Here is a 25,854-nt window from a genome sequence, read left to right on the forward strand (position 1 = left end):
TCCAGACAAACTCTGCAACCACTTCCAAGTCACATTTCCCCACCACGCATTTTGTTACTTGCTTCCAAACAACTGTGAATGCAGTCTTTTATCTTTTGAACAACCTTCACTTATATTTCTCTGGAAAAACTTGCACAGCAAATGTTGACAGACAAAATATGCCTCTCAAGAATTTCACAGAGCAACTGAAATCAAAAGAATGTCAACCAGACAGCAGCATATATAATTCTGCTACGAAAAGCAGAAAAGTTTGAAAGACCTGACTATGAAATCTGGTGAGAGAGAACAGTGCCTGCCCCAGCCTGAGACTCAGACAGGGACCACCTCCAAACTTTGGAGGTCAGGCTGGTCACTAGGCAAGTGTTTCTTTACAGACTTGGGCTGAGAAGCTGCTGCCTACAACAGATCCACTTTCCTCTTTCCTAAGCCTCACTTACCCTCAAGCTAGCTGACAGTGGGGAATCTTTCTGCACCTTTCAGAGATAACAAAAATTGAACCACTACTACAACATGCAAGAGAAAGACCCTTTGTTTCTAGAACCTAGTGCCATAAAGTCAAAGACTAGGGCTGGAGCAGGTCACTGTAACTATTGAATCTGACACAATTTATAAAGATTTTTTATTTTTTTCTGTTCTGTTTCTTTTTTTAAGTCTTTTCTTTTTAAGAGATATTTAACAAAGCTTCAAAGATCTACAACAATGCTAAAATCTACTACTTGTTTTTCAATAGTTTTGTACACTGCTGGCAAAAAAATGTGAATCAGTTCATGTCAGGATGAATGCTCACAACATGAAAACAAGCTATGTGAAAATTGAGAAATCCACAAAAAAATAGGGAATTTTTTTTTTTTTCTGAGTGCTAGTTTATTAATCTTGAATGCAAAGAAATAGAGAAGGAATTGTGTTGCTCAATTTTTGTGAGGGAAAAAAAACCAGAAATACAACACTACAGTGAAACTTCAGTTTAACATGACGAAATGCAAGAGTGCAGTTGAACTGCATGAACTTGTCTTTCATAATACAAAAATCATTCTCAATGACAGCATTCCTTTTTTAAAGCTCCAAATTCTTTATAAACACAGGGATACTTACGGAACATTGTATAAAACTGCTGTGGATTAAGGTTCCACTTTCCCCATGGTGTCTTGTGGCCTTTAGACTGGGCATAATGGGCATGGTTAAACTCTGGTTCAGTTCCAAAGGAATCCAGAACTCTTAGCATACATCTAAAAGAAAGAAAAAAACCCCAAACAAAACTTTACCATAGGTACAATTGCATATGTATAGGTATGCATGTGTGTATATATACACAGTTAATATAACGAAGATGTGTTTTGGTTTTGCTTGCAACTTTGGGTGAAGGTATACTTCCAAACATCTCTGTTCATATTACATTCACAAAGACATTACGATCAGCAAATTCAAGGATATATCAGACATTCAAATAGCAACCCTGGAGCTTAGTTTGGGTTTCTTTGTTCTTACAGAATGAAGTTATGCTTTAACATTCAAGTAGAGCTTATGAGAATGCTACTGTGGTCATCTACATTCCTGGGGCTCTGAAGTAGAATCCAGGCAGAAGAAGAGAGAATTCTTCATCTATTTTCTGATGTTCTCATCCATTACTACAAAATCAATGCAACAGCCAAGGGCCACATGCCAAGAAGATCAGAACAGAATAGTTACTTTGTCTTTAGTCAATGGTATTTAGTCTCCAGGTTCTGACTTTTTGGGTCAGTTAGACCTCCTGGACAAGCACCGAAGACAGTTTAATTTGCTGAGCATTTGCAGTCAGACAGGCCAGTTATTTGTTTATGAAACATTTTGTCACAGACTTTTGAAGAAACAACATAGAAGTCAAACATCTGCAACAACCAGTCTACAACTAAGAGAAACCTTGGCATTGGATTACAAAGAGTCTGGGATGAAAGATTCACATTCAGTCCTTTATTTAAAGTTTTATTAATTCCTTGGGGGGGGAGGGAAAAAAAAAAAAAAAAAAAAAAAAAAGAAAGATTCCAAGAATCCATTTATTCCATTTGTAAGTGGCTCCTTTCAAAAAAGAGCCCATACTATATGAAAGGCAGAAAAAGCCTCAGTATGAAGAGCACACACAGAAGTTATGTTTCCAAGATGCAGCCTGCCAAACCTTTGATATGGCTTGGACAGAAACTTTATGGCTGTCATACTGACCGTGAGCTCCACTGCAAATGAATTGGATTATATGGCTTCAAAGCTGCTGACCCTACCATCCTTCAGTCCTCCACAAACAAAATTTGCTGAAAAGAGCTATATAGGATGTGTTCCTATGTCATGTGTCGTTGTGTTACAAAGACACAAACTCTTATCACTACCCATCGTATCACTGGGCTTGTACGTGCCAAGGAAGGGACACAGCTCCACGGCTGGCAGAGAAGGGAGGTAGCTGCAAAAGTTACTATTAAAAATGGCTATATTTCTCAGTCTTCAACACTTCCCATGCCCAAAATCCACATGCATTCTGTTAAGTAAAACATCAGGATTTTGGCTTAAAAATGTGAAAGAACTTAGCCCACAAAAAGTGAAAGAACTTAGCTCCAACCTGTTCTCAACTTTAGAACATGAAAGCATTTAGTCCCAAAAATACATTTACATATTTCTTATATGTTGCTCCGTTCTCTAAAGTATCCATTATACTGGGAAATAGAAAAAAACAACAGCAACTTTTAAACTCTCATATGAAATGCCACCTTTGTATTTGAAAGTACAACAGAGCAAATTTATTTTTTTAATCTTCAGAGTTCTTTCAAGCAAAAAGAAAGTCAGAATATACAACACATTATGATTCACCAAACAACAAAGCTGACAGATCAATTTCTGCACAGTGTTTTATGTCAACTGTTCTCAATGAAAATATTTTACAACAGTTGCAATTATCTCTGCATCATACAAAATACTCCAGCAGGACCAAAACAACTTCTGCACGGATGAATCACTCAGCAATAAAAGCCCTCTTATTTCCTGGCAGGCCTTAAAACAAAATTCTTATAAAATATACAGCTTTTGGCCAGGTACTTGAGTACAGGGCAATGATAAATGGGTGAAAGCTACTAAAAAACTGCAACACTACAGGAGTTTGTCAGATGATATATGTAAGGAGCACTACATTGCATGCGATCATCTCAAAGGGCTTTGTTTCCTCTCTTTTTCCTGGATTCACACGGAAGGTCTGCCGTACTAATTGTTCACAGGGATCTGTGCAACTTTGTCCAGTACACACAGGGTCTCTGAAGCAGGACAGGAAAGGTGACGCAACAGAACCTAAGCTAAATCAGTAAGCAGGAAAAATAAAAAAAATATTTATATGATTCTGCCATAAAGTAAGCCGGAAAAGAGAAAAGGTTCCCACCAGAAAGTGCAAGTGGGTGCAGAAATGGTAAGACAGATCAAAGTTTCAGAAAATAATCCTCCTAAACCAGATGTATTCTGGAGAACATGTAAGAAGCAGGAATGTTGCTCATTTTTCAGGATAGCTGTCATGTGAATTTATTTCAAGAATAAAGCCGGTTGGATTTTTGGCATATGGGAATGAGTCAGTGCTAAAGAGACTGTGGAAAAATTAAAAAAAAAAAACCCAGATTTTTATGTGCTGTATGGAGGATGTGGGTGCTAAGAAAGGCAAGGAGCTGCACTCCTCAAACTATATTAAGCTACTAATTTTTATGTTCCTTCATTGCACATAAACTGCATTCAAATATCCAGACTTCAGAACTGAAATATACAGCATGTTCAGGCATTCTTCTGCTTGAAAATAAGGTGTACCCAAAAATGAGATCTGTTTTGCTATATTCATGCTGTTTACAGCACCAAATATACCACAGATCAAGCACATACTGCCAAGAGTCATTGGTGTGACAGATCTCAGACGTACAAAACAGTATTTCAGTTGTTCAGAAATACTCATCTCAGCAGGGTCACTCTTTGGAGCTAGCAATTCTAGAAACGTGATTCATAACTACAAAAAATTTCCTCAGTGCTCAAGTTAACTCACAAATGTTATAAAAAGCACTCTTGTCAAGAGATTGTTCAGAAGGGATAGGTGTATTCTACCACTCTGTTCCAATCTGAAGTGAATAAACAAGTTGGTATTTCAGCCTGGTCTGCATAAACCAGACTGAGTTGAGCAGCGCATCTGCTGAAAAACTATATGGCATAAAGCAAAACACTTCTTACAAGGCAAAAATTTATTCCTAATGACATTAAATACAACTGAGTGAGAAAGTAAAGGACAGTTTGCAAGAAATCAGGCCAATAAAAACATTTTAAAGAAAAGCTTAAAGATATAAACCAATGTCTAGGGCATCTTTTGGAGTCTTCAGTAAAAGATTAGGCAAAAATCTCTCAAGAGGGACAAATCCATCCAATGTACTTTTCAGCAAGGGTATGCACTAGATGAAGTCCCCTTCCATCCCATGAAATCCAATGTTGTATAAAACAGGCAGTAAGCAATTTTTTCCTCCTTCAAAAGCCGAACAAAAACTCCTATACTGCCCTAAGGTATTTATTTAGAGTTGAATTTAATTCTACTCTCGTAAACCAGAAAAAGTCAGTCACTACCACAAATTAGGAATCGCTGATAAACAAATTGACAACTGAAGATTTAATGATTCATGAAATAAGCAAGAAAAATTGAAGTGCTAATCTAATAATCTCAATGTCATGGTATATTTCCATATCTTCATTACAGAATATACCAAATAGTAAATTGAAAGCAAAAGGGAAGAAACACTTTAAATTTTTAAGTATGGTTTTGTATCCTGACCACAATACTGTATGTGATTACCTAGCGACAACTACATCTGGCAGACATACAACCAACTGTAGCTCAGTGGAAAATGGGATTATCTTTATTGGCAGGCTCCTAAAAACCAGAATATCCGTTTACTCCTCTGCTTCAAAAAAGAGATTAAGACTAATCTAATCTGCAACGCTGATCACAGTATTCTCATTTAAAATTACTCTGAAAAGATCCAATGCTCTAGAAAATCCTGAGGTAGAGAAAATTTTTCTGCCTGCAGTGAACATCTTTCAGTACCATCCTTCAAGTAGGATTTACTGGACTTTACAGATCATGAAACACAGCTAATTCGATTAAGTATAGAAAAATCAAAGTCAGTAAGTTAGATTTGGTTTTATTTCATGCTGATACGTATTCGTATCACGCATGGGATGCTCACTCATTTTAAGTTATTGACAAAAAGAAATGTAGTTCTAAAACTGCAGACACTAAGAAGGCTGTACAAACTAATTTCTTGTGACTACCACCTTCTATTTCTAATGGAAATATGTTTATAGAGTACAGAAGCAACAACAACTGCAGTTATCAGTATGCTTACTCTTTAGACCTGAAGACAACTCTCTGCCCAGCATCTCAAGGGCTGGAGCAGAAAGAAAAAATTGCATTGCTGTTGCTGGACAATACAATTAGAATAAATAAATCTCCACAATCATCAATCCAGTATGGCTATAAACACTGACAAGCAAACCATGTCTGTGGTATTCCAACTAAACAATAAAATCCAATAATCTCTCAGCTCATCTACTAATTTACAGAACAAAAGTGTGGGAGGGTGGGGAATGTAAAGGAGGGAGGGAAAGAAAGGCAAAGATCATAACACAACAAGATAATATAATCCATTAAAATTAAAAATGTTTGAATCCAAGAATTTCAGACTTGCTGGGGGGGATAAAGACGGTATGCAACAAACAGGTAATAGCACCTTTATTCCTAAGACTGAAAGACAACAAAGAACCACATTTTTACTTTTAAATAAAGTCAAATTCACGTAGATGTACTCACCGCAGTATCTTGACATGTGTTGTTCAAAAAAAGCTCTTTAACAAAGCAGTTAAGAGGTCAAATACGTGTTATACTTACTGGTAATGTACCCATGAAGGACCAAGGGTTTTCTTAAATTGAGTGAGTCCCACAATATCAATGTAAATGAGTTCTACAACTTTATCCCCCTGAGTAGGGCAGCCAGATCTGTTACCAACAACCTTCTTCATAATCCTAAACAAAGAAAGAAGGAATATGGAAAAGTATTACATTCCAAATACCTAGAATAATACTATTTATTATGAATAAGTCCTCTTTCCAAAAAAGCCTTACTCTTATCTTTTCCAGATCAGGAACCATATGATAACATTCAAACACTAAAGATGTTCAGCATTTATTAAAGAACTGTTTATATATCAGTAAAGCACTCATTTTCACTAAAAATCTCATCTAGTCTAAACAAGAGAGTAATATGGTTGGAATGTTTAAAAATAGCATGCTTTGAAGTTATTCAAAATTTTTTCTGACTTCTATTGTCAGCTTTATTGTATGAGTTGTCTATAAACGAGGCTGCCATGTTTGTTACAAAAAAAAAAAAGACAGCTACAGAAAAAGCATGCGTGCTCAAGCTTAAAACAGATGTTTTATGCCTAATGCTGAACTAGCATGCAAAGCAAGACAAAGATGAGTGAAGTAGCAGTTTGAACCTAACAATTAACTACATCAAAAGTAATGTGTTTAAAGGATTTAAACTTTTTTAAAAAATCAGATACTGAGTGAAGAATAGCAGAAATCGAAGAAGAGGATACAGAACTAGGCTAATCTGTAACATTTCCTACTGCAGCTGGTTAAAGCACTTGGAATATTAAAGAATAAGCTGCTTAGTTTGAATTTTACAACATTCATTTATGAAGTCTCAGGAGCCTGAAGCTACAATGAAAACACATTATCCTTTTCATAGCACACATACTTAGCTCATGAAAATAACCTTATCGTCTGTTTAGTGAATTATCATTTTCATTTTATGCCTCAAGAACTTATATACTGTTAATAGAAGCTTCAAGAGTTTACAACTCAGGTTTTTTTTGCATTCCAGTTTCAATAGTGAAAGTAATCTCCTTACTCCTTGAGCTCTGCTAGTGAAGCTGAAATCCTGATGTCATGGCCAAGTAAGTAGAGAGATGTAATTAAATCACTCCACTGGACTAATTCACCAAGTGGGCCACCACTAAACGCATTTTCTGCGATCTTGAATCCAGATTCTTTTGTCAAAAGCCCCAGATGAACAAGAATCTGGAAAGGAAAGTCATATGTTAAGAGTTATCGACACTAAACATGCAACCAGTATACCTCACAGCATTATTTCTTTCTATTAAATTCCAAAAATGGCCAAAAACCCACCAAAAATCCAATAATCCCATGCTAATAATTTAATTTTGTAATAGATCTCCTGAACAGTAGTTACAAGAACATTATTGTATCTTTTTTGCAATGTTACATGCCACCAGATCAGTAATTAAGCAAACTCCCAAAATAGGTGTTATTTACAAAAAAATTACAGAGAAAGTTATGGCTCCCATTAATTTATTTTGATTGAATAACCACTTATATTCCTAAGTAGGATATACTTGCTTATGCAAGACAGTATAGTTAAGGAACTATACTAAGTTGTGAGAAAGTCATCAAGAACTTAGAATGACTGCATAAGACTAACAGGATGCTTCCCAACCTCTCGTCTCCATTGCCACTGGAGGAGTTTTCTCTGTAGTTCCTTGAAATCTGTGCTTGCCTTTCTAACGAAGCACAGAAGTTGAGCTCCAAACACTTTGCCACATTTCTGGACCATTGTCTGAGTGTGGATACATATAGTGCCAAGCATAAAAACTCCCAAACACTGAAAACCTTTTCCCTCACTCTTTAAAAAGAAGTTTTAATCTTTTGCAGCTCCCAGAACTGAACTAGAGATATTAAAATGAAATTGTCCTACGCTTTACGAAGCAACCTCAAAGGACTTTTAAAAGCAAAGAATAAGCAGTAGAGCATCCCATCAAAACTGCCTGTGTAGGACAGCACAGCTTCTGTTTATTCTTGAGTTTATGTATTCTCAGATGTTCTACTTCTTTAACAAATCAGGCTGGAGGGCTGCTTGAAAGAGAAGGGTTGCTCCTTGACAGAGGACGAGCCTGCTCAAGTGCTGTAGTACACGACAAATATCAGAGCTGCAACACAGAGCCCAGACCTCGTGTGACGACCGAGAATCTCAAGCAAGGAGCTGAGCTGCAGCCAGCCAGGCTTGAGAGACACTAGAAACACAACTGTGCATGGCCTGCTGTCAGTCAGGATGGGCTCCGGTGAGAACAAGGCAGGAATGGAAACCCTTGTTGTGTTTACAGCGTTTGGCTTTATCTTAACTACTTGAGGTAATTAAAACAAACAAACAAACAAACAAACAAAATAGAACTTTCACTTCAAGAATCTTAACGTTTTTTTAAATTGAACATTTAGACCTCATTACAGGAGGTCTAAACTGATCCAATCCAAAGTTGTGGTCAACTTTAAGTCCACTCAAATCCAAACCAGAAATACACCATTTAAAGTCTCAATTTTGGACAAAGAAGAGGTACAACTGCTGTTTTCTATGGCTACATAAAACACTGCAGTAAATTCACAGTTTCTCTCTTTAGAAACTTGTACATAGTGTCTATTTTATCCAAAATTGAAGAGGTTAGAAAACTTACTCGAAGATTGACTCACGGAAAATATGTAAAACTATTTGTAAAGCAAATACCCACTATGACAGTAATTTCAAACTGCGATATACTTGAAAACAGCCACAAGTATAAACACGAGCCTTTTAGATAGATTTGGTATTTCCACTCTGAAGTGATTTCTGGAACAAGAAGCTTAAAAGAGCCTACATGACTGCAAGTAGCAGAAATGAAAAATGTTTTCATTTACCTTTTTTCGTTTTCTCTTCTCCAAATTTTGTTTCTCTGCAAGTGATTTAATTGCTTCAATCCAGGTATTGGCCATTCGTCTGATGCGTAACATCATCCACCTGAATTCCTCATGCCTTGACATCATTTTGTAGAGATTATCAAAGTTGATACGAATTTCAGCCTTCAATTAAAGCATTAAAAAAGCCTCAAAATACTATTCTTCAAATAGTGTACTTTGCAGAAGTAACAAAACTTCAAGTGTGAACTCTGTGCTTTACATTCTTCATTAAAAAAAAAAAAATACACTCCTAATGCTAAAGTCAAGATGAGATTTTAGTTCAAATACTTAAGATATCTTTAAATAAACATTTCTAAGCCACATAAATTACTGTTATTTTTATCAATAGTATTTGGTAGCCCTGGAATAGGTTTACAATGTTTCACAATTTCTTTATTTCTGCAATATAAGATTCAGTTTTGATTACATGCTTCAAAATGAGGTTATAGTACCTCTAAAACACAGTATAAAATCAGAACAGTACACTGAAGATTCACGTATATCGTGAATCTTCCAAATTCAAGGAAGTCTCCTAATATATACTATGAAGGAAGAAACATTACTAGAGTATAAATTCAAAGGAACTATTCATTTTAAAGCTAGACTGATCTAAGAACAAATGATTTTACAAAAGGAGACAGCCTATATTTAAATTGTGTAAGCAATGTTCATATACAGCTCAGCAATTATCTTAAAATACCTAAGTGCTACATAATTCGGCTATAACAGTTTAGAAACAACTCTGTACACTGCAGAGTTTTTAAAGGAAAGAATTTAAGAGTAATCAAAATGTTATAACAAAACTGAATTTTATATAAGCCTCTTTTGTTAAGGCATTCTTATATATAAGGCCCAAATTTATAGGACAATAAAAATGGACAGTTTTGCAAATGGTTACTTAAAGCTGGTAAACAGCCCACAGATTTTTAATTTTTGTCAGTATCTGTGTAGAATATTTAATAAATTTAAACATAGAAATGTTTTGAATGGAAATCTACCACCAAGACTGCAGCATGATACAGTGACTGGAGAAAATACATTATGAGCTAACGTATATACAGTCAAGGATGTTTTCCTTCAGTTTTGGGGAGGTGGGGAATAAAAATGGTAAATTCTAGTGTTGTTAGCACTTATGTGGCACAGGATTCCAGGATCTTTTGTGTGAATCACAACTGCTGAACATTTCTGATTGTTCTTACCACTGTTTTTTGATCAGTTTCTTCATTAGGATTTTTTGCTCTCCAAGGTAAACGAGGACACCAATTTTCAACCTGTAAAACAATCACATGAAAATAAATCATTCTATTCTACTTTCAGCTGGTCTACCAAACTCTCTCATTGCCTTTACATAACACCTTTATTTAGAAAGTCACAGCAAAGTAAAACCACTTTTTGCGAGAAAAGCTGAAGAAGACTTTTTGCAACTCAATACTATTTTAACCTTGCAAATCTGCAACCAAAAATTGCACTGATAGCACAGGAAATAAACCACTTTCAAGACAGAGGTCAGCTGTTAAATCCTCTAAATAAGGTTTCTCTGAGCAGTTCCTAAATGCTTTCAAAAAGCATTAAGTTTCTATGCTTCGAGACCTTAAAAAAAACGTGTATTTTGGAACATTTCCCATCTCCGTAGAATATCTTTGCAAAAAGGCAACGCCTGATAAAACCCAAGGATCAAAGTTCTACCTTGTAGCAGTCTAGACAAAAAGCTGAAAGACTTAAAACTGAAAGCACCCTATTTGAAGGGTGTAAATAACCTAAGTAACAATATCTACATTTACTAATAGCTGCAATTCTTAAAGAAACACCATCTGTGCAAATGCAATACTTCTACCACTGTCTACTAGAAAAAAAAAAAAAAGTACAACAGCTCATAGTTAGAGCAAATGGACGCAAGTCACTGAAAGCTCCTGTGCTTTCCCTAGGGACCTTGCTTGTCTTGCGGAATCTTTATTATTCATGTGCTTTAAGAAATTAGCCCAATTCACTTTGAGGAAGACAGAATCTCACCATTGGAGGCAAACCCATGAAAACAAATATCACTGTGAAAGGGAGAAATGCCAAAATTTATAGGCTAGCCAAGATAACCCATCACTACCGATTAAGTTCACAACTCCCAGAGAATTTGAAGTCAGAGTTGCTCTTACGGTTCCTCCAGTCACAGACCTGTCAAAACACCATTTTAGCTTAATCATGCTGTAGCAACCCTGAGGCATTAGAGATTAAAAGCTTAAGATCATACCAAATGATTGCCTAGACGACCAGTCACATGAAAATAAACTAATAGACATCATAACCTCATTAAAAAGAAGAAATGTATCAAGCTTAGGTTCCTCAGTCAAATTATATAGAAGCATTAATTTGAATGCTATGACTTAATCTACTCAATGTATTTAATACAACATTTGAAAGCAGTCACTTGGATCAGCTTCATTTGAAAACATCTAATTCTTCAGTTGCCTCCAACTCTGGAAACATATTGGAAATTACAGCAATTAACAACCCTAACTTACTTATGCAATTTGTGGAATCACTGGTAGAAAAGAGTTGCAAGCTCCATTATTACAAATCATGCACAGACTCAATCTCTGGGTTTTTTTTTATTTTTTTTAAACAGTAGAATTTTGAATTTTTCCTAGTATTAAAACTGATCTATATTAAGATATGACATTTTAAGGACTACTGTACGTGCTCCTTTTCTGGCTTCATGTATTTCACACTGCACCATCAGGCAATGTAGAGGAACTGAACATTTTTTTCAGAGCTGCCAAGGACAGTTAGCAGCATGCCTCACTGACTAAAAAACAAACATGGGTTTTTTTTTTTTTTTTCTTTTACAACTATTCCCTCTAGTCTAAATTAAATTACAGTGATTCTAATCACAAATAAACACTTAAGGAGTAGACGCAGTTGGTCTAGCACTCGTTTTTCCTCATTGATATTCTCAGTCAATTCCTCTTTTCATTGGAAAGACCAACCTAACTCACCGGAGGATTTTTAAATGCATACTCTTCAAAGTATACCAGTTATTTTGTTCTTTTCAGGACTGATAAATGCACTGGGATGAATGCACAGGCATTTTCTTACAGAAAAATGACAGAATTCTGCTAATTTTTATGAGCCAATGGCTCATAAACTAGAAGCTGTTAAATGGAGGTCATCATAATTAACAAGAGCACCAAGAACGCAAAGATGAAGGAAATGAATCTGACATACCATGGGAAGGGCAAAGAAGAAAACAAACGTATTAATTTAATGTACTGACTCAAGAGAAAGTGAGGATGGAGAGACAAAATACTGACTGACAAACCAGCCAAACTAGGATTCCTTTAATACAGAATTTCCTGTATTCTTGGGGAAAAAAAAAGATCAGAGATACATGCCCCCAAGATGGAAACATTATGACAGCAAAACCAGCCAAAATGAGAATACAAATTCTGTTTTCAGAACATGAGCTAATTTTGCAGATAATTAAACAATCAACTGGAATTAATAAGTCATGGTTCCAAGGGAAACTGAGAAAAAAATCAGAATATTAGAGTGAAGGCAGCAAGCAGAACACTCAACACTGAAGCTCACGCACCAGAAGTCACTGCTAGATCACAGTAGTTATTATCACACAGACACGGAGCGAAGAAAGCAGAAGCGAAAAACTACAGCAGGGAAGTCTACACAAGTCATAACATCTGTATTTAGAGAAACCCAGTGTACTCAAGAAATACATAATTTCCAACAAAACAAGGTTTTCAGAGGGAACAGAGAGATTTCTCTCCATCTCAGGTTCTGGCTTTCCTGTTCAGAGAGATGACCAACAGTCTATGCACACTTTGGTAAAAGAGAGCTTATACCACCACACAAGATATCGAAGACTTAACACAGCCTTTACAGAGCTATTAGAAAAGGAAACGATAGCACCGACAGACCTGCAAAATTAAAAAGCCTGCCGATTCGATGTGACTTACGCAAGACATCCAGTAGGCTGCTAGGTTTTATTGCTGCTTTCCTCAAAAACCACAGTAATTGCATTTTTATACGTATTTCAAGTAAAAAGCTTCTAGGTAACTGTGGCATTGCACCATATAAAATTAAGGTCTACAGCAGTACAAAGCCTCAGGAAAGATTGTTGTCATGGTTTTGTTTAGTAGCGGGGGGCCTAAGGTGGCAGCTTCTGTAGGAAACTGCTAGAAGTCGCTCCCCTTTGTTCAGGGGACTTGGCCAGGCCTAGGGAGGACCCACTGCTGGCCAAGGCCGAGCTGATTGGTAGCAGAATGTCTCGTGATAACGCCTCTGCGATAACGTATTTAAGAATGGGAAAATAGAAAAAAAAAGAGAGAGAAGAGAAGATGTGAAGAAGCTGAGCAGGGGCAGAGGCGCAGAGGGGGAGGCGCAGGCCTCATGGGCCTTGCAGGCCTCACCCTCTGGCCTCTCGCCAGGCAGCCGACTGGGCCCGACTCGGTCCAGCCCGGGTGCAAGAAGTGGAGAGGAGATGAGAAGTGAATAAGATGTAAAAAAGATCCTGAGAGACACCTACCAGCCTGTTGTGAGGAACGGCTGCAGACACCAAGGTCAGTTCAGAAGGAGGGGGAGGAGTAATGCGGCTCCTGGCCAAGATTCCCCTGCAGCCTGTGGTGACGACCATGGTGGAGCAGGTTGTCCCCCTGCAGCCCATGGAGGTCCACGGAGGAGCAGAGATCCACTTGGAGCCCGTGAAGGACCCCGCACCGGGGGAGGTGGATGCCTGAAGGCAGCTGTGGCCCGTGGAGGGCCCGCTGGGACAGCCGTTCTGGAGAGACTGAACTCCGTGGAAGAGATGACCCACGCCGGAGCAGTTCCACAAAGGACTGTGGCCCGTGGGAGGGACCCCACAATGGAGCAGGGGAGGAATGTGAGGAGTTCTTCCCCCGACCATGAAGCAGCGGCATAAAACAACATATGATGAACTGACTGCAACCCCCATTCCCTCTTCCCCCCTGTGCCGCTCGGGGGGGAAGGTAGTAGAGATAATGTTAAGCTTGGGAAGAGGGAGGGGTGGATGGAGGTTATCTTGTTCTCTGTCTCATTATCCTGCTGTTTGTAGTAATAAATGAATAGTTTTCCCCAAGTCGAGTCTGTTTTGCCCGTGATGGTAACTTTAAGGATTTCTCCCTGTCCTTATCTCAAACCTCGAGCCGTTTTTCCTTATATTTTCTCTCCCTGTTCTCTCGGAAGGTGGGGGGAGTGAGAGACAGACTGCGTAGTCTGGTCCGATCGGGGCTGAACTACGACAATTGTTTAAAAAGAATGTAAAGAAATAGTACTCAATATTTTGTATCAGAATTAAAAGCAGCAGTTGGCACTAATCCAGTTGAGCAGCAAAATGTACCTTGTGTTTTCTCTATTTGGCCCCATACAATGATACACAGCAGTGCAGAATACATACTATTTCTGTTGAAGAGAATTTAAATAACCATACTATCGGCCTTTTTCAAGACAACTGCTTTCTGCTCTTTCCTTTGCCCTTTCATTACTTGGCCTTCCTCTCTCGCCCAGTGTCCCACTATTCAATTCAAACGGAGCACTGAATCATCTCCTGACCACAATATGCAGTCTCTCACCTTTCAGTCTAGGAGCTACTTCTCACTGCAGCTCTTGGCAGGACCTACAGTTTCATGAGAACTTCAAACGACATAGAAAGTGGGGAGCTGGGGTTTTTTGTTTGTTTGTTTTTTAAAGAATCAAGTATTGCCACTTCAGCATATCGCTTCAGGGTTTCTCATACAGAACACCAGAAGGATTCCTATAACTAAACATGAAACCTAATGTGGTTAAGTAATTTTCCCAGTTGCCTTGTACGACCCAAATATGGCCCACAATTCTCGTTGTACTCATCATTTCTGAACAAGTCCTGCAGCTGTTCTTCTCAGATTGAAACTATTAACCACTGCCATGGGAACTTCTTTGAAAACAAAAGTGGGTGCTGTAGTTACTGAAAAATGCAGGAGGATGCTCATGAAATTATCTTTTTCCCAACAATGACCAGTGAAAACTGAATGCATTTTTTCTCAGACTTATTGATGTAAGAAAAGTACAAGTCAGGCTTTATTTCTGGGAGTACTAACTTCCAACTAATGTGGGAGAAAGAAAGGTAAGGAATGTCTAAAACTGCTCAGATTGGCTTGAAGGGAGGCCTTCAATCTCCTTTGCCTTCTGTGACAAATAAGCAGCAACAGTGACACAAGCTCTGTGAACACACCTGGTGCCTGGAACTTGCTTTTCTCTCCTTGCTCCCAAATTGCCTAAAGAAGGCCTATCAGCTTTCATTGAAACTACCAGGGAGGAGATAGAGATAGGGCAAGGAATATGAGGGGAAGAATTAAGGACTTTGTTTTGCAACACATTTTCTGGAAGCTCTGGAAGAGTGAGGAGGGGGTAAACTTGCTTTGGTTGGTAACCCGTAACAAAAAAGTTTGCAGAAAATGTAACAGCATTAAAGCATAACTTGTCCTGGGCCAGGAATATTTGTGCTTAAATAACATGCACAATGGCCAAAGAAGCGTATGTGATACATAGGAAAGTGTGTATAGATGTGTACATACACAACTATAAACAGGAAGATGATACAGCACGTGCTAAGGCTGCAGTATGCAGCTACAAGCCTGCTGTTGTTCCATTCACACGCACCTTTTCCCTGTCACTCAGCTTTGTATTTGTTTAGGTACAGAATAACCACACGCAACAAGCCCTAATTTTGAGCAAGGGGAAGGAGGGGAGGGGTGTTTGTTTGGATCCTGCTCTTCAACTTTTTTATGCATTTCATTTGATCATTTAGGACAAAGCAGAGAAGCTGTCTCTGAAGAAGGAACCAGGGCTCCTCTTCCCAGGAAAACCTTCTCACTGGGTTAGCATCAGTTCTTTCTCAAACTTATTCTCTCCATGTCAATCAGCCGTTACACTGTCATGCACACGATTTAATAGGAAGGATGTGATATCAGACTACAGATTAGCAGTTAAAGATGACTGTTGGGAAGAAGCAATTGCAGATTTGAAGACTGACCATTTTTTTTTTTATGAGTAATAGAAACACTAAGCTATTATTCAGAACACACTATATTTATCTTTTTACTGTCATATTTTTGAGTAAGACCAGCTGCATCCCTAGCATTGAATTCAGTGCCAATCAAGTACATCAGGTAGTCTTTCATCATGCTCAAGAAACTAGGTCCAGCTGAGAAGTCAAATGTTCCCTACTAAGTGTTGAATCACAGTAGATACAGCACTGTCTAGGGTATATGTAGCCAGCGGCATAAGATTATCTTGCATGGTAGTTTAGAAGTTCAAAATTTAAGTGGTACATGAGTCCAGATATTACTGAAAAGTTGATGTTCTGAACTGCTTTGGGGTGTCAATGCCTAGATTCTGCTTAACCTGAACTCAGGAGTTTCTCTAGTCCCTCATCATAGACAATCCACTCTCACAGTGACTTTATCTTTACATAGCTTACTGGTAAGTGAGTTGACACAAAAAAAAAAAACCCCACACCACCACAAAAACAAAAACCACCCCCCAAATCTAAGAAATCAGAACAATATGTTCTATAGTAGCTTTGCAGATATCTGTTCCAGTAACTATTCCTCAGAAACACACTGAAACTGAAGGGAAGTCAAGATTAACTATTCCTCAGAAACACACTGAAACTGAAGGGAAGTCAAGATTGCAGCACTCGACACTCGACTATCACAGAACAAGTACTTCAGGTACAGTTGTATGAATCTGGCAAACACCTGTAGCACTGGGGTAGTCTGAGCATCTTCCAAACTGAATGAAAGTATACTCTGCCAGCAGCTCTCCACATCCAAAATTTCAGGAAGTTCTTCATGCTTTTAAAGAGTCAAACTGGGAGTTTAATAAAGCAGAAGCTGAAGGGTACTCTCTCTAAACACCTGGGATAATCTTCATTTTGGACTCTTCCAAAGGGCAGGTGCAGCCTCTCCACAGGGAAACCAAAGCAACTTTCTTTGCACATCAAGTGAACAGCTTTATTGCTCAGTGCAATTCTATCCGTAGTGAAGTGCTGCTATTAAGTATCTTATGTCAATCCCAGAATGGGAAATAAAAAACAAACCAGTGCTCCAATATCTGCTGAAAGAAGGTGCATCTTTAAATTTATTAGGCAGTTTGAACGCAGGCAGAGAAGAGAACTCGTAATGTTCACTTAGAAAATCCATTTAAGAATTTGATGTGAAAGAACTGCTCCCATTGGGAAGGTGACTTTCTCAACTCCTCTAAAAGCTGTAATATCTGTATTTTGTCTAGCATTTCCTCAGTAATAGGTAGTCATTTTGAAGATGCTACAAAATCTGTAGTGTGCAAGATGACTGGCTGCCTGTTCAGGGTACGGGTAACTTTGGATTTCGTTGTTTCCAAAGGCAATCCCAAACACTGGGTGTTATGTACCCACAGTCCCAGTGACACTGCAACACCAAATTTTATAGACAACCATCAATTAAAAAATGGTACCTCATCTAACTTTAGTAACCTGCACTAGGTTTGATTCCTCTCCTACATTAGCATCTACATCATTTCCAATAAGACAGAAAAATACTAATTGCAGTTTAAAATGACTGAGGTAGAAAAGAAAACTGACCCTCAATTGCCCAAAGCCAGGCTAATATGCTAACGGATGATTTGAGGACAAAGTACTGACTATCATTAGCATTTTAATTTCTTAGGGACATATGTAAGATGACTAAAGAAGTTCAAGCTTTGCTGCTTTTACATTTCAGACAACAATACCATTTTTGACAATTTTCTGAGTAATTGTGTAGAATTCAAAAAAGTTGGTTTGACATTAAATTACAATGAAGAAATGCAAATCATTAACTCACCTCAGTGTCACATATTAGATTACTCATGCAGTGGAAGTTGTGTAAAGGCAGACTTCCACACAGATGCAAGCAAACTGCAGTAAATCAGCAAAACCACGAGGATTTGGGGAACTCATATAATTACGATTCTCAGGTGTTTTCACTAAAATGTGCCTCAGACTACAGTTTGCATTCTGGAAACAAACTCACATTCAAAATAATCTTCAGTTTGTATTTTTCTGCTCCATCTCTCAAAGCAAATGCAATAGCGAAAAGAAAAATACTGCAACCAAACCATGCATTCTGTTTCCATCAAGTCTGAAAAACTGAAACCAAGGATTCTCTCTAGTGGTATACTAGCACACATGCAAAACCTACAGAAGTCTCACAGACTGGTCTTTGAAACAGTTTTAGTCTTCTGAAGTGTTGGATCCACTTTGAAGTTGGGTACCAAACATTATGCTTACACCTGAAAGGTGAGCTGGAGATCCAAAGTCTGGGATTTTAATGAGCTTTGCCCAGCTCCAGCAAGTAAGCGTCAATGTGACAGCCTCTGGGCACTGCTAACTTGCCTCGCAGCTACTGGCTGACCAGCAGCACAGCAGCAGTCCCCATCCTGTGTAGCAGGTACTTCTTCCAGAGAAAGTACATTTCTAGAAGAAAAGGAGTGACAAGACCCCTCCACTTTTTTTTCTTGTTAAGCTGGGAAACTATGTGCAAAATTCATTTTTGAGAAGATATTTTTAAAAGCTTCTTTCTTCAGCTGCAAACTGACATTTTGCAGTGAAATATAATTTTGTACTGTCTAGAAATTCATTTTTTCACATTTCTCCCCAGAGGCAATGCCATCCGTGAAAATTATAATTGTGCCAGTGACATTGCAGTGTTAAAACAACTGGCTTTTTCATAACTAAATGCTAAGTTTAAAAGGAAGTAACTCTTCTCAGTGGGCAAGTTTGTATGATGGTTAAAAGGAAAGAAGTCTCAACTACCCAGAAACCTTAGAGTTGTCTTAACTTGCTTTTCAATTTTTGCTACTTCTAATCCCTGCTTTGCTCTCTTATTTAAGAAAATGTAAGTCTGGTTTTGCTATTCAAGCCATTCATGTCTCCTGCAGCCTCTCAAAGGCTCCAGCACAGGAGCTCCCTACCTTATCCTGTACAACTGGATATCATCCACCAGGAGCCATCCAGTGCCTGCAGCAAAACACCAAGACAGAAGGACACAACCCTTGCAACTTTATCTGCAAGTCTGTACAGGACACAGCTTTAAATATAAACAACATCACTCTAAACGTGTTGGATTGCTTCTTGCTTGCCTGCTGCTTTCAGCTTGCCTCCTATTCTGCTCAAGCAGCCAAGGCACAAGGAAGAAAGTGGAGAAGAGCTCTTCAGCTCCCTGTTCTCATGTTCCTGCCGGAATGCCATCCAAAGCAAACCCGCGCAGGCAGAACTGCTAATACTTGCACTTGTGCAGGCTCTTCAGAAGAGAAGACTTGGAGCAGCCTGGATTTTGGCTGTGCTGTTTCTATTTTGCAGACACACACGGTGGAAACCTAATGAGGTCACCGGACACATAAAGACTGGGTTTTATTCCAAGCTTTGTTTCTAAACCTTTGCAGAAACTGTGGGCAAGTTACTTTGTCTCTCTGTGGTTCTGACCCATATTACACACCAAAATGTAGTATTTTGGGCTCCTTTGTTTGCAAGTTTAAAATTGCATTACAAAGAATGCTAGATGAGTGTAACATAATACCCTCACTGAACAGCTTCAGAAGGAAAAAATAGATCCCCAAAAGTATGAAAAAGAACAGGCGCTCGTCACATTGGATTGTAGAGGTGATTTTAAGAGCAAGAGTAGACACACGCACAATTTCATGCACATCCTGTCTTTTCTAACCGAGATTGTGCCTAATTTGATGCATATATTGCCTTTTCAAACAGAGCATATCTACACAACCATCTTACTCCTATACTGCAACCTTAAAGTAAAAAAGAAAAATCTTAACAGTAATATACTTCCAGTACTCTAATGCATTTTAATATTTTAACTCAGCAGCTTTGACTTGAGAGCTCTGTAGACACATTTATCATTCAGCTGTGTAACCATACTATAAACTGTCAACTCTTCATCACTGTCCACTTTGACAAATTACTCTCGCGGCAGCATTTCCAAGTTATCCTTAGCAGCCAACACACCTCATAAATCCACATCATTGTAGCGTTATTAGTATTTCATTTCATGCTTGCATTTGCAAACATTTAAGCTTTCAACCTCTGCTGCTGGGCATTAATCATGGAATTAATCATAGGATTAAGAATGCCAAATTAAAACTCAGGGTTAATAACATACTCACCCAATATTAGTTTTACATTCTGTCATGGGAAAACACTTAAAAAAAAATAAATGTACAAGACCTTTGTCTGAAGTTCCCAAATATACACATAGGCTAATTGTACTGTTGTTCCACTATGAAATGAGAAGTTGCCCAAATTCAATATTGCTGTTTAAAGAAAAATTTCAAATCCCTAGACCCTTGAAAAAACAAGCATTTGGCCTCTGTACATCTGCTTGCATTTTGCCATGAGGATGAGCTGAAAGATCAATTACGAAAAAACTAACAGCATCAACTGAGTTTTCAGAACTGATGATCAGAGAAGACTGTCAGAGAAAATACTGTGATTTAACAGGAATACAAAATAATAAATGTTATTTAAGAATATTAGATTCTCACATTCAGTTGACGCGTATCTTCATTTTAAAGATACATTTGCATTAAAAACATAAAGCGCCTGCTGAGTGACAGAATACTACTGCACAAATATAAGTGCAGTAAATTAGTTTCTGCTAAAACATAACCTTTAGAAGAAACTTAGATCAACCTTCAGATGATTATGAAACCTTATCTCTAGCTTCTATGACAGATACCAGGATAAGCAATATAGTCATCCTGTATCTTTTCCTTCCTCAGCTTTATAGCCCATAAATAAACCAATGCTTGGTAATAGCAATAGAATGAGTCAAATTTGTGATTTAACTCAGGTCTTTTTATTTCTTCAGATACACGTTTTTGATATGCATTTAACTAACATTGCTGCTTCAATAAATGCCCCCAAAATGTTCAATGACAGTCAACTGAGTACATTAACTAATACTGCTTTCACTACAACTGAGTTACTTATATAATAGACTTACTGTTTTAATCGCAGATATGTAATTTAAAAATACAGCTCCCCCCCCGTCAGAACTACAAAATTAGTATTAGTTTGAAATTGTGCAGACACATTGGCTCTTGCAGTTCTTTACAAGCAGTAAGCCACTAGATATCAATACTATTTCCAAGATCAGCTGCTGTAAGTTATCAAAATTTTACCCCCCCCCCCAAAAAAAAAAAAAAAAAAAAAAAAAAGAGGTCAAGTGATCAGATACACCTGATTTTCTGTGACACACACTACAAGCCAGTAATAGAGCTCAGAACAACCAACTGGCAAAATTCATTCCTGGAAAAAAAGCATTACTCAGGAAACAGGAAATCTGTTCAAAAAGTAGCAGGGCAAGCACCTTACTCCGCTGTGACCAAACTGAGCCTTTGGTTCTGATAGGTACCAAAAGTTTTAGTCAATATATCTGTAACTTCACTCAAAAATGTGACTTTCATGTTTTTTTGTTTTCTGTTAACAGACTCCACAGTTCACGAACACTCTCCAAGCAGGACGTGGCCATGCTGCTTAGGAGGACGTACCACCTAGTTCCACTTTACAAATTTTATATTTGAAATGCCTCCCCTTCACTACCTTAGGAGCTACATAGAAAGCAACAGAAAATGTTCAGAGGCAAGGATCTATGACTGAGCTTCGTACTTCCATTTAACAGAATATGGACTCCCTGGAGAGTTGCTGCTTACATCATTTCAGTTATAAACATCAGAATTCTCCAGGCTAGAAACCCCTGGAGGACTTAGGAATAACAGCAACACACTTCATAATAATTCTGTTTTAATAGTTTTTTTTCCTCTTTATAAAGTTTTTCTGAAGAAAGTTATAATTTCTTTCAAAAAAGTTTGCAAACAGTTACCAAAAATACAGAAGCACTATGATGTTCCCCTTCTGCAGATTAAAAGATTACTGACCTCACTGAGGTAAATAAAAAAGGAGCACGTGGACCCGTCTACGCCATAACTTGCATAACAGGGATCCGATCGCCACATATCTTTCATCCACTGTAAGAGAACAAAAGCACAGACTGTTAGGTTTAAGTACCACGTAATAACTCTGCATTTCACATTGAACTCAAGAATAACAGGGGAAAGCTGCAAGTGACTATATCCAGTCAGACAAAAATCACACATAACAAAAAAGAAATTCTATTAAAAATAAAAATTTGGCTACGTCACAGAAGTTGTTGTGGAAGTAACTACCAGTGAGCACAGTTGACACAAACTGGTAGCCAGGCAAGCAGAGACAAATATCAAAAGGAGAACATAATCAGGATCCAGACATATGGGTGTGGCTGGAGTGGACTGCCTTACCCCCACCGCCATGTTACACTTGCTCTGGAATTTAACAGATGATTTCAGTTACCAGGACTGAAATCTACCCAATTCTGCCAAGGACCTGCCATTTCTGCAGAATCCAGCCATTGATTTAAATTCATATTTTAATATTAAAATAATATACTACATAGTCACTATGCAGCCAGTTTGTCAAACCGGATCAAAACACAGACCAGAGATTCAAACCTCGCAGATCACTGGGTTTTTTAAAATACTGTTGTCTAAGAATTTTATTTAGAGAAAAAAAGGCAACATAATTTCACATCCACTTTGGTAATTATTTGTTTTCACTTTCAGAAATAAATTGTAACACTTGATAATTATATTTAAGTGTCAGCAATTTTACTTTTGCTCCCCACTACTAACAGTATCCTTACATTTGAAATGTATCTTGCGGGAAAAAAAATCCCCAAAACTTCCATCACTGCAAGTTTTGGGTTTTGAAAGGGTTTTTTTTGTTTCCTTTCCAACCAAAGTCTGACAGCTTTCAATATTTGGCCTTTCCAACTGCATTATTAGTAAAATATAGGATTTATGTAGAATCAGCTGTGAACCCCAAAGTTCTGGTTGCACACTTAGTGCAGTGCCTAGCTTGTGAGCAGAAGAGGTAGGATGCTTTTAACAGAAAAGGAGAAGGGAGGAATCAGACAGAGCTGTTGGCAAAAATGGAATAGAGGTCTAAACAAATACCTTGCTGAAACAGGGAAAGGACTGGGGTGAGGTATACCAGAACCCCAGTCCTGGGGAAGGGGAACGCCAAATGACTCATAATGGAGAAGAAAACATGGCTTTTCAAAAAAGAGAAGAAAGTCTCTGAATAACAAGACAGTATTAAAATAATAAGGCATTTTATTAAACAATACAGCATTTTAATAGAGCATGGCATTTTATGCCTGTCTTAACTGGATGTCACTTTTTCTCTGCAGCAGTAGCACTAAAGGCTTGAGGCGAGCAGTGCTGTAGCGACACACGCTCCTAAACATCCACTTCTCTTTTTTGACCAAGTTGTTCTTGTTTTACGCCATCATCCAAGTAGTGACCTCTTGCAACATATGTTCAGTTTTTAACAGAACACACATAATATTAAAAACAGTTCAGTTACCTTTATTTTCCCTTCACAGTGAGGAAAACCATCCATAGGAGGCAATTCACACTGTTCTTGGGCTCCGTTTATGAGATCTAAAGAGAAATACAGATCATAACTGAATTTTGTTTTACCATTCTGACAGATAGCCTAATGAATCTTTCCTTTCATTTTCATGAATCCATAATCCAGACTGACTGAAAAGTCCTACTGTGCATTATTTGTTATAACATTAATACTCAGTGTGCTCTTTTTTGACTAAAGAAGAAAATGATGCAGAGATTTCAACTCTGACTTGCAGTAAAAGCGCTGTATTACAAAAACCAGTCTATGAGAACTTAAAAATTAAGCTAGTCTGTACAGAAAATAATAAAAAAGCAAAATATCTTCCTAATCAAAGTGTGCTTAAAACTACTAAATTGCCATTTTTTTTTCCAGTTGTCAAACACTTATAAGAGATATATTGCTCCTAAACATAAAAATGGGATTTTCAAGCTCTGTTATCACTTTATCAAATACCCCTGATCTGCAACTTGGCATCAGCTATATCATCCAATTAATAAATGTTGCAATAAGATCTAAATTTACAGCTGAGTAGCATCTCATGAGAAAATTTCCTATGGTCTCCCAAGAATTTTTCAATTTTTTTTGCCTGTTTTTAATATTGTATCACTCTAGATTTCTGCAACAAATTAAAGAGTGTAATACTTCTGGCCCATGAACCAAGAAAAAAGGAGCAGTTTTTAAAGGACATTACCAGATCACCTCCAGGATGGGACTTTCTTCTAAGAACTTAGAAGAACCCTCTAATGCAGGCCTTTAAGGCAAGAAAAATTAACGTGGTGGAGAGATTCGTGCCAAAGGCAGTGGAGGATAAGGTTTTCAATTTAGGTAGTTCATTCCAGAGTTATCTAAATTATACCTGCATCATTTCTAGCTTTTCCCATGGGCAAGAGTCAAGATCATTAAAGCCAGCCATCCATCAACCCAGGAACACTTTGTGCTATGGCAGATACAGTGCACCCAGGATATGATAATTAGAGATCTCAAAAAAAAAAAAAAAAGGCTGCAGCACCAGAACAGCATAGGGACAAGACCAGCGCATAAAAGTCAGAACATTGTGTTATATACAAAAAACCCCTCTTGATTTATCTGAATATTTTCCATTTTTTTTCACAAACAGTTTCTTTTAAAAATAAAAACTTGAAATGTGAGTGAAGCGTTACAAAATGGAGTGGATGGGGAAAGAATAATCATATCAGGAACAAGACACTTATTTGACAATCTCTGCAGCAGCAGCAATTTGACAGACTGAGCTGTTCTGCCAGTGACAATAACACTGAAGTAAAGTAGTTTTTAAGATGACTTTGTAATTTCAGATCAATAAGCACTTTCAAAATATTCTCCCTTATCTTCTCATCTTTATAGCATTCTTGCAGACTAGATCACTGACATCTATGGCTCTGATTGCTGCTCCAATAAGAACATACAGAGCATGCATACAGATACCAACAATTTAAAGGATTTTCTAAATTCAGTCTGTACAGCTAGATAACAATAGAACTTTTTGCTTTTCTACACCTCAAGAATGAGATTTTCCACTTAAATCAGACTGAAATCAGTGCTTGAGATCAAACGGTAACAAATCTACCTTAAACCAAAAAAATGCATGGTTAAAAGGATGGCAATTTTCACTAATCAAAATAATGTCATTAGAAGAGTTTTATGGTCCAAACTGTGGGCTTTTTGTTTGTTTTAGAAAATCATAAGCCTGAACACAAAATAAGTACAGAGCTTTTCATAAGGCATTTCAATTCAGATCTCCCTAAAACATAAAAGACACCCTAAATCTACGATCTAACACCAGAGATGCAGTACAACTGCAGGGAAGTTCAACTTTTGGCATCATACAGAACTTAGAGTTGAAAATTCTGAATGTCTGGGCAATTCTGTTGAATCAAACAAGTCTTCCTATCAATTTCAGTTGCATTTGGCCAAGTTACAGTTGCCATGCTCTAAGGTTTTTTTGCTTCCCCTCCCTGTAGCTACTACATATAGCACCAACTAGCTGTAAACTTTCAGAAAGGTAAGAGACAATTATTAAACCCTTAAAGAGAAGGTATTATTAACAGTATTCAACATGCATTTCCACACAGCATTTCCACTGCAACACTGCCTTCTTAAGGGGTACCCCTCCTCAGCCACCACCCACCCCTTACCACACCAGCACTACTATTCACTTCATTCTCGGCTGGGTCACTGACATGGTATCAGTTTAAAACACATCTTGCCCAAAAGTATTACTTGAAACCAGAAATATTTTTCTGATTGGCACCACAGAAGAAGAAAAGCAGAGGTGAGAATGACAGTCCTCCAGGGGCTGCAGCCTCAGGAGGTGCTGCGGGCACAGCCTAGCAAAGCCACTTAAGAAAGCATAACATACAGCCTTTGCACTGCTTGCTCTTGGCTAAACGACCCTCCTCTGCTAGACAGTCATTCGTCCTTGGACTTGATGTTACCCCTTCACTCCCTTATTTGTCAAAAGTAGAAAAGCACTCAA

At 37.9% G+C, this 25,854-nt stretch overlaps 1 protein-coding gene across 2 annotated transcripts in view; it reads right to left on the reverse strand.

Annotated features, from left to right (window-relative positions):
* The window catches only part of MGAT5 (alpha-1,6-mannosylglycoprotein 6-beta-N-acetylglucosaminyltransferase), a 125,108-nt gene that overhangs the window by 34,842 nt on the left and 64,412 nt on the right, over window positions 1-25,854 (reverse strand). For both annotated transcript variants that reach the window (XM_086751093.1, XM_086751092.1), the window contains exons 4-10: window positions 23,313-23,389; window positions 21,788-21,877; window positions 10,015-10,086; window positions 8,777-8,938; window positions 6,942-7,111; window positions 5,918-6,052; window positions 1,093-1,226 (exon numbers count right to left, since the gene is read on the reverse strand). In XM_086751093.1, the coding sequence (XP_086607219.1) occupies window positions 1,093-1,226; window positions 5,918-6,052; window positions 6,942-7,111; window positions 8,777-8,938; window positions 10,015-10,086; window positions 21,788-21,877; window positions 23,313-23,389 (840 nt within the window). The remainder of the gene's footprint in view (window positions 1-1,092; window positions 1,227-5,917; window positions 6,053-6,941; window positions 7,112-8,776; window positions 8,939-10,014; window positions 10,087-21,787; window positions 21,878-23,312; window positions 23,390-25,854) is intronic.

This window comes from Chlamydotis macqueenii, chromosome 6, assembly GCF_036417535.1.
Source record: "Chlamydotis macqueenii isolate bChlMac1 chromosome 6, bChlMac1.mat, whole genome shotgun sequence".
Lineage (NCBI taxonomy): Eukaryota > Metazoa > Chordata > Aves > Otidiformes > Otididae > Chlamydotis > Chlamydotis macqueenii.